The sequence below is a fragment of the Xenopus tropicalis genome, chromosome 2 (assembly GCF_000004195.4).
Source record: "Xenopus tropicalis strain Nigerian chromosome 2, UCB_Xtro_10.0, whole genome shotgun sequence".
NCBI lineage: Eukaryota > Metazoa > Chordata > Amphibia > Anura > Pipidae > Xenopus > Xenopus tropicalis.
The window spans coordinates 138,692,770-138,705,344 of record NC_030678.2 but is presented as its reverse complement, the minus strand read 5'-3'; the positions used below and the strand labels follow the sequence as shown (position 1 = coordinate 138,705,344).

Here is a 12,575-nt window from a genome sequence, read left to right as displayed (position 1 = left end):
ATAGTTGATCAGCAGCAGGAATACATGGCAGACATTGGGGAGCAAATACTCTGACCAGCTTTTAATTGTGACTTTCCAGAGCCAGATAAAGAACCTACACTGGATACCGGCACTGAGGCTTCTTCTCTAAAGAGTGAAGATGTAGAAAAGGCTCAAAACAAATCTTTTGACTCCCTAAGTAAAACACAGGATCATCCTCGAAAGTCCAGGGCTGAGCCAGAGCATAACTGTACATCCTGTCGTCATTCAGCTTCCAAGGAAAAGGAATCAAATGTTGTTGAGCAAAATCCAAATATTGTGCCTCTCTCTCACAACCAGCAGGATCTCAGTCAGTCTGTGTTTCTTTCATGGTTGACTAAAAATCAAAATATCATGGACAGCACAGTGCTTACTCCTGAGAGTAGCCCCCCACACAGTGAGTCAACCCCCATTATTTCCTCCGAAGCGCCTGAGAAGCCAAAGCAGTGGCTTCCCCTGCATTCCAGAACTCCTTGCCGTAACCTTACCCAGGGCTCTTTTACTCGCCCATCAAACCAGTCGTCCCCACCATCACCTACTGCAGCCACATCTGTAAAACAGGTAGGAGTTCCTGTATTTTATATATGTTTATGTGTACAGTAGATATCCTATTTTTCAAAGGACCGGAAAAATGGTGGAAAATCAGGGAAATGTTATGATTATACATTGGTGGGACCCCAAAAATACGATTTAAAATGCAGGAATACTTAATTTTTTCCATATCTGCACTATTTTACAAAATATTACACATTATATTCAGGTGATCATTAATGTTGTTCATTCTGAAAACAGTATCCCCCTTAAAAATAGGTATAGTTCCACCTCTGAAAGGAAACTGTATCTGCAAGTAGACATATTCACTGTATATTGCACATTGTTTCAGAACATCGCAATAAAAGACTGCTGAATTTTGCAGGCAAAAGGATTCAAGGTGGAAGCACAAAGTTATGTTACATCATTGCCTTCAGATTCAACCCCTTGTCATGCTTGCGCCAATCCTGGGAAGAGCTCCACTGCATCCCATGAAACAACACTGAATTCTCAGCTTCTCGGTGACTCGGAGAAGGAAAAACGAAGGGGACGCCCTCCCAGTAAGCTGCTAAAGCAGATTGAGCAGAAATACTACAACCAACTTATAGAAAGGCCTATACCTGTTGGTGAGTGCTCCTATACAACGTTCCATTGAACAGCAGTGTATATAAGATGTAATATTATATAGATAAATATAGGGACACCTTGCTTCATCCGCTCATTGGTGCTTGTGATTGCTGGCAAATGCCTATTTGTTTTAGCATCTCCTCCTCAGGGCTCTGCTATCCTGGCAAGAGGCAAATCTCCCTTTGTTCTCTGTGGATCGCACTAGGAAATTGACTTTATATTCTTGATAATTTAAGCAAGAATTTTCGGAAAAAAAAGAAATACCCAATGCAAGTTTTTTGCCCCTGAAAGCTTCCATTGCATACAGCCATGTTTGGTCAACACTACTTCTGATTCTATGTTGCACACATGCAAAGTGCCCAAGCTGGGGCCCTTACTAAATTTGCATGTACCCTGAAATAGCTGTGAGGGGCATTTTCTTGCAAAAATAGTATTGCTTACCACAGCCAGAGTGCGGGCTTTATTAGACCACACCTCCAGCGGGGAAAAGATTTTGCTGTGATAGGTGCAATTTAAAGTCATGTGCAGTTTGGATTTTGTTCACCTGAATCAAATTTGTCTGAATCCCAATTCTACTTTTAATGCACTTTTTTGATATGAATGGAAATGATAGGCCTGTGTCTCATATTATTGGCCCAGGTGTTTCTTTGCGGTTTTAAGAGTGTATTTGTAGTACCCACAAAACAGCAACAAGTGCACACTCCGATCCAGGTGCCAGGTGCACCCTGCTTTTCTTCATGCTATGCGGCTTATTTGTTCCTTTGGTATTTATAGGTATGAGACAGAAGTGGTGGTGGATAAAGGACCCTGCAATGTTGGAATTGTTACTGAAAGCTCTACATCCCCGTGGCATCCGTGAAAAAACATTGCACAAGCATCTCTCTAAGCATTTGCAGCACCTAAAAGAGATGTGTGCACGACCAGCCAGTGGTGAGAGAGGTTTTGTCCCATCCTTTTCATACCTGTATAATGATATAAAGGCATTCATTCCAGAATGTACATTCCTCATTCAGGCTTCTTATTCTTTTGAAAGGGAAAACCACCAATGGAATGCCTTTTTTAACTTTTTAAACAGAGTAAAATATAAAATTGGGAATAAATTTACTTCCAGCTCATGCAAGAGAAAAAAGTAAATTGCCTGTCCACAAGAAGCCCTCTGTATAAACATACCCATCCCTTACCCACAGCTGCAGTCATTTAGGCTTAGTGATAAGAAGCAACTCATTATATACAGGGCTTCTCTGTGGATTACTGATTTATTTTATGCTTGTATTAAGGAGAAGGAGAATGTGAGTTTAATTTCAGTTTCTGATTTTGCCCTGTTTTATGCAGGAATAACAAAAACCATAGATACTTATTGCCCATTGATTTAATTAGCAACTGTATTTGGCACTAGCCCTATTCTTTAAACTTATGTTGAAAAGGGGACCATTTATATTGACCCTTTAATGTAATGTGGCAGGGGGAAATACCTATTCTACCATAATTTCATTGTATCCCTCTGCATAGCCTTATCGGTGTGGTCAGTTTATGACAGTTTGGCTTCCACACCCCTGTGCCCACAGCCCCAGAAGGCAGTACCCGGTGTTAGCTACTTCTGAGGGATTTATTTCACAGTGGGAGGAATAAGAATGGTATAAGACTTGGATTGAGCATAAGGTATAACTATAGACATTTATATCTTTAATTTATCCATAATGCAAATTAAAAAATAAAAAATTATAGTATCGTATTCATGTCCCTTAATAAAGGAATTTCACTTGTGTTTACTGAGCAAGATAAACGTCTGCAGTGGGCTACTAAAATAAGTCTTTTCATGCTTGTGTGTATGATATGATATGGAGCATTTTGCTTTATCAGAGTATAACCTAATTTCATTGTGCCTTTGTATCTTTTTAAAGATGCTCTCTTCAAGTTCACCTCTGCAGAAGGTCACCCTGTCAGCCAAGAGACACTGGATAAATGGTCTGTAACTGATTTGACATTCCAAGTGGATCTGTCAGCCCTGCAGTGGGTGGAAGACCTAGAACAAAGGGTCATTTTGTCTGACCTGCAACAAAGGGTCAGTACTTTGAGCTTGAGTACAGATGCAGTTCTGGTTATTTTGTGTTTTTTGTAAATTTTATCAAAGGGGTGCACCAAATATTAAATGTTAGGATTCCTCCAACTAACAAAAGTCAGATTTGACTTTTCAAGATCTCATAGTTGTTGGTGGAACCAAGTCAGCTGGGGCGGAAGCCAACCATTTTGATGGTTTATGGCTTGATGCACTGTAAATATCTCAGAATTTTCTCAAAAGTCTGCCCTACATGAAAATTCCCATGAGTATGCCACAAGAGTACAGTTCCAGCCCACAGGTTGTTGCCAGTTATTATACTGGGAATTACTTTCATGCTTTATGACAAATTCTAGGTAACTTTATAGAGGTCAGTCCACAAGAATGTTGTGCAACAACTGTGGTTTCTGGGTTACATTCAGCGTTTCCTGTGATCAATTGCTACACTTTGTGTCTTCATCTCCCCTGCAAAAAAATAATCATTTAGCAGAAACTGAGGCTCTTATTATATTATTGATGAAGTATTTGTTTGATACAGGGATGGACTCCTCCTGCCCCAGACTCGGTTAGAACAGATCTTAAGTACTATGAACACCTGGTGGAACCTGCCGACGACATCACAGTGAAAGTGAAAAGAGAAGATTGCCGACTCTACCGAGTGTGTTCTAATCCCTTGGATTTAGCTGTCTTGCGGCTTCTATGTTTGGAGGAGAATTTGGAGAAAAGATACTTGAAAGAACCTCTCTGGTTGTTAAGTGAGGTGCAGCATGAAAAGGCTGTGATCACAAATCCAGAAGATCCCCTCTCCACAACAGAAATGTAAGGACAAAGTGCTTTTCTCCTAAAGGAAAAATATTCCACCCTTTTTTTGACATGAGCTCATTCATTATATGACCTTTCGGAAATGGAAGATTGAATGGAAACCATGATAGTCTGTATTCTTTGCAGGGATGAGTTCCCCACTCCCCTTAGGCTCTCAGTGCGACCCCTCCCTCACTTTATTCCATTGTGAAGCGATGGATTCTGAAACTCTGCTTTCAAGCGAATCTGTGCATCCAGTACAGAAAGCAGAGGGACGTAAAGCCCCAGAATCCATCACTTCACAATGAAAACATTTGAGGGAGAAGTTTGCATTACACTGTTACCTATGGAATGTTGGGAAATGGTTTGTCAGAATATCATGGTTTCCTTTCATTCTGTGGAATCCGGTATGTCTGTGCAAAAAAATAAATGCTTTATTTATTTTGGGAAAGTTCAGATAGTGTTAATGCCCAGCTGAATGAGCTCACATCCCTTTAATTCCTCTGCCTGCTCATCTTAGTTCTTTTCTATTCTGTCTTTTTTGACAAACATATATATATATATATATATATATATATATATATATATATATATATATATATATATATATATATATTAGACTATAGTGCCACTAATTCTTCCATATTTGGCAGTGAATACAGCATTACATCACGCTTACGGTTGTGGCGTCAGACTGTGGAAAGATGTCGTAGTGCTGCCCAACTGTCACTTTGTCTGCAGCAGCTGGAGAGGTCAATAGCTTGGGAGCGGTCAGTTAATAAAGTGGTAAGTCATTTCTGCAACATTTAATTCTTCAATATATAAGGGCTCTATTGAATTGTATTTCTTTATATGTACGGAGTTTTTATGCAGTGTGTGTTGGCTTACACACTGTAATAACTATGCCCTCTAAATGTTGAGGTGTCACAGTGGGATGTAAGGAAGCCTTTTCTGTTACAGACCTGCTTATATTGTCGAAAGGGCGATAATGATGAGTTCTTGCTACTGTGTGATAGCTGTGATCGCGGCTGCCATACTTACTGTCATAAACCTCAGATGAATGAGATTCCAGAAGGTGATTGGTTCTGTCCTACTTGTATATCACTGGTAAGTTAAAGAGTGAACACTTTCCTTAGTGCTTTGTTAGTATTAAAGGAGAAAGAAAGTTACAATCACTGTGGGGGTGCCAAATGTTAGGCTTCCCCAAGTTATTAAGATCACCTATTTGATACCCTGGGCTGGTGCTCCTGTTAGTAGAAAATCCCACCAACCCGGGGTACATGCAGGTGAGCCATCCTGCTCTTTCCTTCTCATTTTGCTATTCTATATCATTTATACACACTGCTAGTTTAACAGGCATGTATGCAACCATTTGTCACTGTCATACTTGTCATGCAAGTAGCAAAAAGTATTTGTATCTGTTATGAATTGTTCAGAGGGAAGGCTCCCTCCCAGCTCATGTGTATCTTTGGCCAGATCTGGAGTTTCTGGGCCATGTGTCTGTGTATAGTGTGAGAGCTGCAGTTGGTTTAGTGGATAGTACAACTAATCTCGAGTCTGCTTCATGGTCCTTTTAAAACTTGAATTAATCCATAAAAGGGAATGTCTTTACACAGCAATGTGAGAGTGAGTTTCTAAGAACCAGTGGCTCATCAAGACGCATCAGAAAGTGTACTTTGCGATTCAAAGAAAACAGCCCAGCAAAGCCTTCACGGCGGCGAGAACATCCCACAACATCACAGTACTCACCAGGAGAATCCCCCGTTTCCAAAAGGAGGCGCATGGCCACGAGGAGCCACAGTCCGGATTTAACTTTCTGCGAGTAAGTAATGTCTGTCTGTCTTATTGACCTTTTCCTCTTCCATTTGTCTGCAGAATGTGACTGCAGTGAGAATATTTATAACATAAAAGAAACATAACTTATTTCTTTTTATTTTCTAGTCCATGCATTATCCTTTATGTATTTCTCTTGTGCTTGGTTTCCTAGAATCATTCTTATGGAATTGGAGTCACATGAAGATGCCTGGCCTTTTCTGGAGCCTGTGAACCCACGCCTTGTGCCTGGTTATAGGAAAATAATCAAAAACCCCATGGACTTCTCTACCATAAGGCACAAGCTGTTGAATGGAAAGTAAGTTCCCTACCGGAGACCCCCATGTATGTCGGTCTATTATATTGCGCCTTACTGTCCCTCAGTAACTTTCTTTTGGGAATATGGATTCCTTCTATTTGTGAGACCAGCCTTGCTCCCCATACAAGTGACTGGCATCTGCTGGGCTTGCATACAAACACTTTTCATTACAGTATATTGTAATGCTGTTATGCGTTCATTAGTCATTTTAGAATAATTAAGGTCATCTTCTGTTATTAAAGAATAATAGAAAGGGAAGATGTACATGGCATATCCTTCTTCACTAGATCTTCATTGAAGTCTGTTTTGTATCCCTTAATAAGAGTGTATATACGTATACTGACCGATACATATGTTGCTGTGGAATATGCTGACACTTTCTTCATGTTTTAATATAAATATTGTGTCTTATCTGTATACCACTTGCTAGAAAAACATGCCAGGCTGGAGGTGTAGCTGGCATCTAGAGGAAGTTCTGTTGCAGTAAGCAAATAGAGTGCTATTAAAGGGGGCAGTATAAAGATGAAAGGACTATACTGATTCTGTACTTTCCTCTTACCCCCCCCAGGTACTCTAGCTGTGAGGAGTTTGCCGAAGATGCCGAGCTTGTCTTCAGCAATTGCCAGCTGTTTAATGAGGATGACTCGGAAGTGGGGAAGGCTGGCCTAATTCTTAAGAAGTTTTACGATGCTCGCTGGGAAGAGTTCAGTCAGGAACGTAACCAGATTTCGCTGTGATACTGGAGTCCTCAAACCCCTCCTTCCCTTCGGCCCATTTATGTTGTGCATTCTCTGGGATGCTGAAAACGGGTTAAACTCTTATTGTCAGTTCAGCTCTTATTGTGTTTTTCACACAGAGATCCGTTGTGGTGAATCAAGGGTAAATGAGTTCTTTTCCTCCAGGATACAATCTTCCAGCATCATTATCACATGGCTTTTGGAACACATTCATTCTCAATCACCTTTCAGAGATTTAGCCCTCAGCTGGGAGGCTGGGAGGCAGTTTGGTGAACTGGTTGTTGGTGAAGACTTGAGTACACTCTCACACAATCTCTCCTCTGCCCCTTCCAATTGTGTATGCATTAACATGTCTTTGTATCATTCTGCACTTGCATCTCTGAATTCTAGAACACATTGTCCCATGCTGCATGTCAGGCAGTAACATTGGCATGTGTACATATAATCACTTCATGCAAATGCATAGTGTTATTTACAGAATGGAGATATTTAATATAGACATAATCCACCACAACATGGGTGTGCAGTGATACCTGCTATAGGATATTCTTGTACGAAAGTAATCATTAGGCATAGCATACAGAGGTAGGTGCATTCCCACTTATATCTGCTCACTATTACAGTTAATACCTGCAGAACAGACAAGCAGGAGTTCTAAGCAATAGCAAATAGTCAAATGTGTTTCTTTTTTCTCATGTTTAGACAGCATGGGTAGAAATCTACAGTGTAGCATTTGTTTAAATAAATATTGTTGTATGGCCAGTACAGTGGGCACCAGCCCATGGAAGGTAACCAGTATTTAGCTGTGTCCTGGGCTGGACATGTCCATCAACCCTCTTTGTGCTGCTTCCACTGGTTGTCACTGTTTGGTATAAGAATCCCTTACCTTTCTTACGCTAGCACTACCTCTTTCCCGCTCCACCTTTGACTTCACATTTGTTAAGTTTTATTTCTGGTATTGAGGTTGCAGCATTCAAGGCATTGTGCCTCTGGCCTTAAACCTGTTACTGGCTTTGAGCACTACAGGGGTCCCAGAGGACAACCATTTAATGCCCAGTGGTAGGGGATTCATGGTGCGTACTCTGTTGTATGTACATTGTTTTATTTATTTAACTTAGTCATGGCTGCCGAGGCCCATTGCTTCTCATATTTAATGTCTTGCCCTTCTTTTGTGTATTTTAAGCTGTACGGCCCTCCCCATCTTGGTATGTGACTCCTCCTGCAGCTCTGAAGTAGCCGGCCTGTTGGCTGCTCTAATAATCAACACCTTGAGTGGCTTAAGTGGTTTCAGTGCAGCTTTTGCCAATATGTCGCTGGTCATTTATTCTCCTTATTCACTGTGTTACAGTCACGTACTCTCCAACTTCTTAGTTCAATTCAACCGCTATTTAAGAACGTCACATTATGAGGGATAGGATTATGTTTGGCCGATATGCATCAAGTGCTATTGTTTCTATAGATCAGTGTTCTTTGTTTACATCAGTGTGGGAGGAGGAGTGGCTTTGCCCTGTACTTTGCACATCCATGAAAGAATTTTGGTACCTACAGGCACGCGGGGTATGGCCCAGCTCATGCACGCGGGGTATGGCCCAGCTCATGCCCTGTAGACGCTTACGGACATGGCTGCAGTCGTCACCCTTAATTTTTGCATAAAGTATCAGATTCTTTAGAATCTTTTGGCTTTAGTACTTTTCAGTGTACAACTCCTAGTTAGGGCCTTGCAATTACAAAGTTTTAATTGTTTGGGGAAAGTTCCTTTTTTCAAGGGAATCTAGCGTGAAAATAAATTAATTTTAAGGTTTATCTCATAGAAATAGCATTTTGTACACACATTCTGTGCATATCTGTCTCCCTATGTGCAGCTTTGTGTTGGAGTCATTATTTTGAATAGTCGTTGGCTCCAATACATTGTCTGGCCAATGACTTCCCATCACTCTGAGAGACAGATTGCTGAGAGGGGAAAGTACAGAGTAACTTGGTTATTTCAGAAATGGTACAGAATTTTTAACTGATTGTATTTAGAATGTTTTCTTATTTCTATGAAATGAAACTTATTTAATTTTCATCTCCATAATTGTATTCCTTTCATTTTCATGAGCAAATATTTAGGCTTCCATTCAGTGTGCCTCTTAATGTGCCAGCCTTGTGGCCAGCTTTATTTACTTCCTGGTTCATTCGCTGCCATTCACATTGCACTAAAATCACTCTTTTCTGGAAAACCGCATGAAAAATCTGCGCGGTGTAGCGGCCATTACCTGTACAGAGATATCCAGCTCCAGGCCTCAGGGCTCTTTGCAGGCCAACTAGTACAGCAGTAATTTGCCTTGCATTTATCCTAGCTGCCTACGCTGTGCTTGATAGTGGGTGGAGCCACCACCTGCCCTGATAGAACTCTCTGGGCTTGGAGTTGGGCAGCCCTGGCCTATAGCAATAGCAGTTGTTTCTTTTATTAAGGAAAACTACATTTATTTTGAAAGCAATATATTCCTCCAATATTCCTTTCGTGTGGCTTTCAGTTCAAGGCAAATACTCTCCTGGTTAATAATAGAGGGAGGCAGTGATGCCCTGTGCGCACCATTAGCCAGTGCTGGCACAATGAAACTATTTTTTTATTTTAGTTTTGTCATTTTTTTTTACCTATAAAACATGAAATGGCTTTGTACTATAGATATATTTATATTTTGTCTGAATGCCAGCTTTGTTACCAGGTTTTCTGTTGGGTGTTAGCTCCTTTTCTTATGGGGTTTGTTGATTTTATAATATATAACGTCTGCCTCTTTTCTCTGGGATTTGTGTTATTGGTGAGCAGAGCTTACATTCTTTAAATATATGATGTTACGTAGAGTCCAGGCATTTGCTGAATGGACAAAGCAGTTATGACCCAGACTGTAAAAATGGATGAAGGACCAGTCCAAACCCTCTTTTTAAAGGGGAAATACAGCTAAATGATAGTAAGAAATCCATATTGTAGCAGGTAGAATATACATGTTAAAGCTTCCATCGTTTCTTCTTCCTGGTGAGAAAATGTTCATTTGTTAGCCGCACTGGCTGGTGTAGTACTGGGAATGGGACTGCTTGGCTTTGCTGGTAGCCGGCACACAGCATATGGGACCCTTCAGTCTTACATTGCAATCCTTTCACTGACTGCTTGCTAGCAGTTGGCTACTTTTAACATAGAAACATTCTAGGCACACATAGGGTCTCTCTCTTTATTGCCTTTGTGGGGTCCTGTAGTCAAGCCAACCTCTGGCCCTCCATCAGCTCATGAACTATAGCTCACATATATCCCTGTCTTTGGCAGTCAGTGGCTGCTTGGGAGTTGTAGCTTTGCAGCTTGAAGACTCAAGATTGGTCAGCCATTTTAATTCTTAAAATCAGTGAAGCTGTTTCTGTTGCCACAGCGGCTGCTTGCACAGGCTGCATTTGTGGTGCACAGTGGAACGAGCCCCTAGGTAGAGAGGGACCCTCGATGGCCATCCCTGCTATCAAAGCCTTAGCACAAACCCATGCCCCCTGAGCTGTAGGATCCAGACATAACAAAGCGTTGGCTACAGTAATTCTACAACCGCTTTTCCTAGAAAGGAAGAAGAAATGTTATTTGTTCTACAAAAGTCCTTCTCTTTCTCTGGGGGTCTGTCATTTGAGTTTTTATCCCACAAGAACAGACCTTCCCTCTCCAGTCCAAGCTGCACTGCTGTCAGCAACCTCAGGCATAAGCTGCGGCTTATAGGAAGGACCAGGATCAATCAAGTGCCACTTATTTGTATTGGTATTCCTTTGGGGGGGCAGGGGGTGGTGTATGTTTTTATTTTAATACCCCTAGACCCAGTTTCCTTCTCTATGCATTTCAGTAGTGTGTTTAAAGCCTCTTTGGGGTGTAATGGGGGTTAATTTAAGATTGTTTATTAATTTCAGTGACTCGAGTCATTTCAGTGCAACGTAGTCTTTAGCCCCAACCGGAAAAACATTTATTGTCATTTTGTCTTCGCAGCTCCATCTGTAACACACGCCAGGAAAACACAGGTTAAAGTCTTTACTACACTGAATGAGAGTCTGGGAGGGGCTATTTAGTTATTGCTGTGCTAGGCACCTACTCGCTGCAAAATGTGACTGAAACTGCTCTGAGTCTCCACGTGGTTCTGTTTTGCATCTGAATGTTGCTGAGCACCCCATTGGTATAAATAACCCCACTAGCTCTCACATCCTCCTATATTATTTTTTATATATATATATATATATATATATGTAACCAAACTGTGTTCAAGTGACTTTTTTGATAAATGTACAGTTTTTTCTGTGAATTTAAATTTATTTCTTTCTATATTTTTAGGACCAATCTCGTTTTTAAGAAATAAAAAAAAAAAAAAATAGATTCACGTTGTTGCACATGTGCTGTAGTGTGCCCTTTAGCAGCTGAAGTATAATAAAAAAATCTAAAAAATGCATTGACTGGTTTCTGTTACTAAATTGGTTTGAATTAATGTTTAGATTGTGTTAATGGCTAAAGGGGCGTCACTGGGCGACTTTGCCCATTATGTAATGACAAAAAAATCAGTGACAACAAAGGTTGGTGAGTACGGGGTTTGTATACTGGGAGTCCTCCATATTCCAACAGATATTTGCTGGATTTGGCCACCCTTGTGGGTGTTTGGGTATACAGAATTTCAGTGAAGTTTCATGAGCTATATAAAAGCACTTGGCCTGTAACAAATATACTTGGGGTGGGGGTGGTTACATCTCAGTGAAACATTGGATTTTATGAAGCAAGGTTACAGCATTCCCTAAGGCCTAATTCGCTGCTGTGGGTAAAACTGCTCTACCAAACATTGTTAAAAAATAGACTTTTTTTTTTTAACTGTTCCACTAATAAGTAAATCCCCCCCATCTCTAAAATGACTAAATGACCCAGAATAACATACCTCCCCCCCCCCCCCCCTTCAGTCTCATTTGGTTTCTACAGCACAAGCTGAAAATGGCACAGCTCGTTTCAGCCTACTTCCTGGTTTAGATTGAAGCCCTGCCCCTTTTTGAACAGCAAAAACCACATGAGACTGAATGCACGGGGGAAGGTATGTTATTGTGGGGGCTTTTCAGAGTTTTTTTTTTAAGGTTATTTTAAAATTAAAGGCTTGCTTATCCTTTCAGTACCTCACTGTCGCAATCTATGATCTTAAGTGCTGATTACTCATTTATTTGTTCTGCTTTACTCCCCACGGCCTTAGTGCTGCTAATATAGGCCTGGTTCTGCAGGAAGCAGTGTTAGACAACAGAACTTCCATCCTAAGGAGATCACTGGGAAATGGTCATGCATCACACTTGCCTCATTGGCTATAACAGATATACATATGGGGCTTTGGGTTACAAAGGAATGACTATCACAAGGGTTCTCCCAGGTGGGTGGGGGTCTATACTCTATTTTTGTATCCAGCATTGGGAAACCGGGTGGGCTTCACCAACCCAGATCCATTGCTTCCCCTATTGAAGACCTGGATTGCAGCGGCCACAGACAGGCAAGGCAGAGTAGTACATTGAGTTGCTTAGGGAGGGGACTGCGTGTGGACCTTGAGATAGCTGCCCCCAGACAATGGCCTTACCTGCCCCCTTTAGGCTTATGTCTTCTGCGACACTGGTATTGCCACCAAATGTAGGCTTACATATGGTGGCAATGTAAGAT

The 12,575-nt window shown here is 41.1% G+C and overlaps 1 protein-coding gene across 2 annotated transcripts in view; it reads left to right on the top strand.

Annotated features, from left to right (window-relative positions):
* Window positions 1-11,344, top strand: part of baz2a (bromodomain adjacent to zinc finger domain 2A) — a 46,954-nt gene extending 35,610 nt beyond the window's left edge. For both annotated transcript variants that reach the window (XM_004911895.4, XM_002934526.5), the window contains exons 20-29: window positions 80-579; window positions 935-1,175; window positions 1,951-2,106; window positions 3,078-3,238; window positions 3,771-4,051; window positions 4,687-4,819; window positions 4,994-5,140; window positions 5,650-5,855; window positions 6,021-6,164; window positions 6,733-11,344. In XM_004911895.4, coding sequence (XP_004911952.1) covers window positions 80-579; window positions 935-1,175; window positions 1,951-2,106; window positions 3,078-3,238; window positions 3,771-4,051; window positions 4,687-4,819; window positions 4,994-5,140; window positions 5,650-5,855; window positions 6,021-6,164; window positions 6,733-6,901 — 2,138 coding nt within the window. In that variant the 3' untranslated portion in view covers window positions 6,902-11,344. The remainder of the gene's footprint in view (window positions 1-79; window positions 580-934; window positions 1,176-1,950; window positions 2,107-3,077; window positions 3,239-3,770; window positions 4,052-4,686; window positions 4,820-4,993; window positions 5,141-5,649; window positions 5,856-6,020; window positions 6,165-6,732) is intronic.
* The last annotated feature ends 1,231 nt before the right edge of the window (window positions 11,345-12,575 follow it).